The sequence below is a fragment of the Camellia sinensis genome, chromosome 3, assembly GCF_055761805.1.
Source record: "Camellia sinensis isolate YWXY chromosome 3, ASM5576180v1, whole genome shotgun sequence".
In the NCBI taxonomy this organism is placed as follows: domain Eukaryota; kingdom Viridiplantae; phylum Streptophyta; class Magnoliopsida; order Ericales; family Theaceae; genus Camellia; species Camellia sinensis.
In genome coordinates, this window is record NC_138963.1 from 7,094,507 (window position 1) to 7,096,979 (window position 2,473).

At 37.2% G+C, this 2,473-nt stretch overlaps 1 protein-coding gene across 1 annotated transcript; it reads right to left on the minus strand.

Moving 5' to 3' along the window:
• Positions 1-385: 385 nt before the first annotated feature.
• On the minus strand, positions 386-2,159 carry LOC114265094 (cationic peroxidase 1-like). Its single transcript, XM_082918988.1, has 3 exons — positions 1,868-2,159; positions 1,547-1,741; positions 386-1,251 (listed from the first exon to the last, which is right to left on the minus strand). The coding sequence occupies exons 1-3, from the start codon at positions 2,087-2,089 to the stop codon at positions 703-705; spliced, it is 966 nt and encodes a 321-aa protein (XP_082775114.1). The 5' UTR covers positions 2,090-2,159; the 3' UTR covers positions 386-702.
• Positions 2,160-2,473: the final 314 nt, after the last annotated feature.

Here is a 2,473-nt window from a genome sequence, read left to right on the forward strand (position 1 = left end):
CTCCTGCGCAAAAGATTATATTGGCACCAAACATTTTTGGCGACCAATTGAGATATTTGTTGCTAATAGTTTATTTTTTGACGACCAACACGTATATTGTCGCAAAAAACATACAATTGGCAACTAAATTCAATTTAGTTGCTAAAAAACATCGCCAAAAATGCTTTTTGTTGTAGTGACTCCATGTATGAAATAATTTTTATATGTGGATAGGATATATGTCACGTAATACTTTTTAATATTGTGATTGAATTTGATAATAAAATCTATTATATTTATATTGAGTGTTTGAAAAATAATTAATGACATATGATGCTCTATTAATATACAAAATCTTTTTCCACGTATGGCTTGAACTTTCAACATCTACTATGACATAAAGTCCTGAATAAATCGTCAATCTTATTAATATAATTGTTCAGCCACATTTATCACAAGCATTTTCTTGAACAAGTCCTCGCAGTCACCTGAACAAACAAATCTTCATAGAAAAATCATACATACACTATCTCTTCCTTCTACTTCCTCGTGAAAGAGAAAAGAATAAGAAACTTATTACCGAACAACTTGTTTCTTAAATATTTAATGTTGTTTTAAACCACCCCACCCCCCCCCCCCCCCCCAAAAAAAAAAAAAAAAAAAATAAAAATAAAAATAAAAACCAAAACCAAATAAAAAAAAACGCAATTGACTCTAAAAATATTAGTTCACCATCCTGCAGTTTGATCTAATCTGGCCATTTTCCCCAGTCAATGGCTCTATATTACCCAACTTGATCATAGACTTAGCAAAATCTTTCCAGAAGGCCCAAATATCAGTGCTATAGCTCTTCACCAACCCATCTGTCTCACCACCATTATACAGTGCTTGATCAGAATGCAAAAGCCCCTTCTTCTTCTCCAAGTTGGAGAAATACTTCGTGTCAAAAATGGCGGTTGTTGGGTCTAGAGGAGCTAGGTTTGAGTTCCCACTGCTTTTTGGGCATGTAGATTGGCGATCGCGTGCAAAGGTAGCGTCGATGTTGGATTCATTGTAAATACGGTTTCTGAAGACAAAACACTGTGCAAACCCAAGGGAGTGGCCACCAGAGAGGGCTACAAGGTCCTTGGTGTCGAGGCCTTTATTTTTGAAGTTTTCGATGAGTTGAGGGAGGTCCATCAATGGTGAGGGAATGTCGGTGTTGGCTTCAGATTGGCTGGCCGTGGTTGAGTCTCTCCTCCCTAGTTGCACCATCCATGTTGGTCCTCCAAGCTGTTTGTAAGCAAAAAACCATAACCAAAACACATGTTTCAGTACACAATATCTTCATAAAGATGTCTTTGAAATTGCAAAATATGTTTTTGAGACTAATTTTTCTATGCACATAAAATCTAATCACTCAATCGGACACAATTTCCTTTATTTAGAGTGGGCCTGGTGAGCTAACTTCATGTGAGAGTGTTGTGCCAAATTTTATGAGAATCATTTGATATTGAAAATTTGGTCACATAACATTATTGTTAGCATGTTGTTAAAAAAAATTTATTGCAAGCATATGATAACGTACCGCAACCACAGAGTCGCGAGCTGCAACTGCTAAAATATCAGCACATGATACCACAGGACGCCCACAAGCCTTGTCGACCTCCAACTTGATTTTGTCAATCACTTCAAATCCTCTAGCAGAATTATTATTAGGGCGTGCAGTCTTTTCACTATCAATGGTGGTAGTTTGGTCTAGAAGAATTGAAGCATCGCAGCCCTGCATTAGAATCATACCAAGTCTTTGTTAGAATAGATATCACAACTGATTATCAAGCACTATGCCATTAAAAGTAACTAAACAAAATTTTGAAAAGAAAGGAGATGGATAGTCTAATAATCATACTTGAACGAAGCAGTCATGGAAATGAAGACGGAGCAAGGAAGCGCCCATGCGACGCTCTTGCCTAATAGCATCCTCCACGACTCTTTTGATGGTTGGCAAAGCTTGGGGACATGTTTGATAGTAGTAATAAGGTGAAAGTGTTGAAGAGAAAGCTGTTGCTTGTGTGGTTGCAAGAGCAAGCATGACAAAGCTAACAAGGAGAGAGAAGCTGTGAGAACCCATAACTTTTTTGGTGGTAACAAAAGTAGTGAATATGATTTATTGTACGCTTTTTGGTGCTATTTGGTAAGGTGATGATACCTGTATTTATAGGTGAGAGATATCTTTGACTCGGGCAACAAGAAAAAGGCTTGGACATGGCCAGCAAGACTATTTCTATGAAACTTGCATCTATTTCAAATCTTGAGGTAACCTATGCATGCAAGAAAGAGACTAAGTATTGTGATTAATTGTAATTGAAATTATTGAAGTGGTCAAGCAAAACTGTTGCCTGGAGGCTTCTTAATCACAAAAAATTAGCACAACATCCTTCTCTCTCTCTCTCTCTCTCTCTCTCTCCCCCCCCCCCCCTCATTTATTACATTCTTCAAAAATATTGATGTTGTT

Excerpts from the sequence above, each read along its gene's own strand:
- LOC114265094 (XM_082918988.1), bottom strand. The coding sequence starts at position 2,089 with ATGGGTTCTCACAGCTTCTCTCTCCTTGTTAGCTTTGTCATGCTTGCT. Across the intron at positions 1,742-1,867 it reads TCCATGACTGCTTCGTTCAA|GGCTGCGATGCTTCAATTCT; the intron begins GTATGATTATTA and ends ATTCTAATGCAG. Across the intron at positions 1,252-1,546 it reads CTCGCGACTCTGTGGTTGCG|CTTGGAGGACCAACATGGAT; the intron begins GTACGTTATCAT and ends GCTTACAAACAG.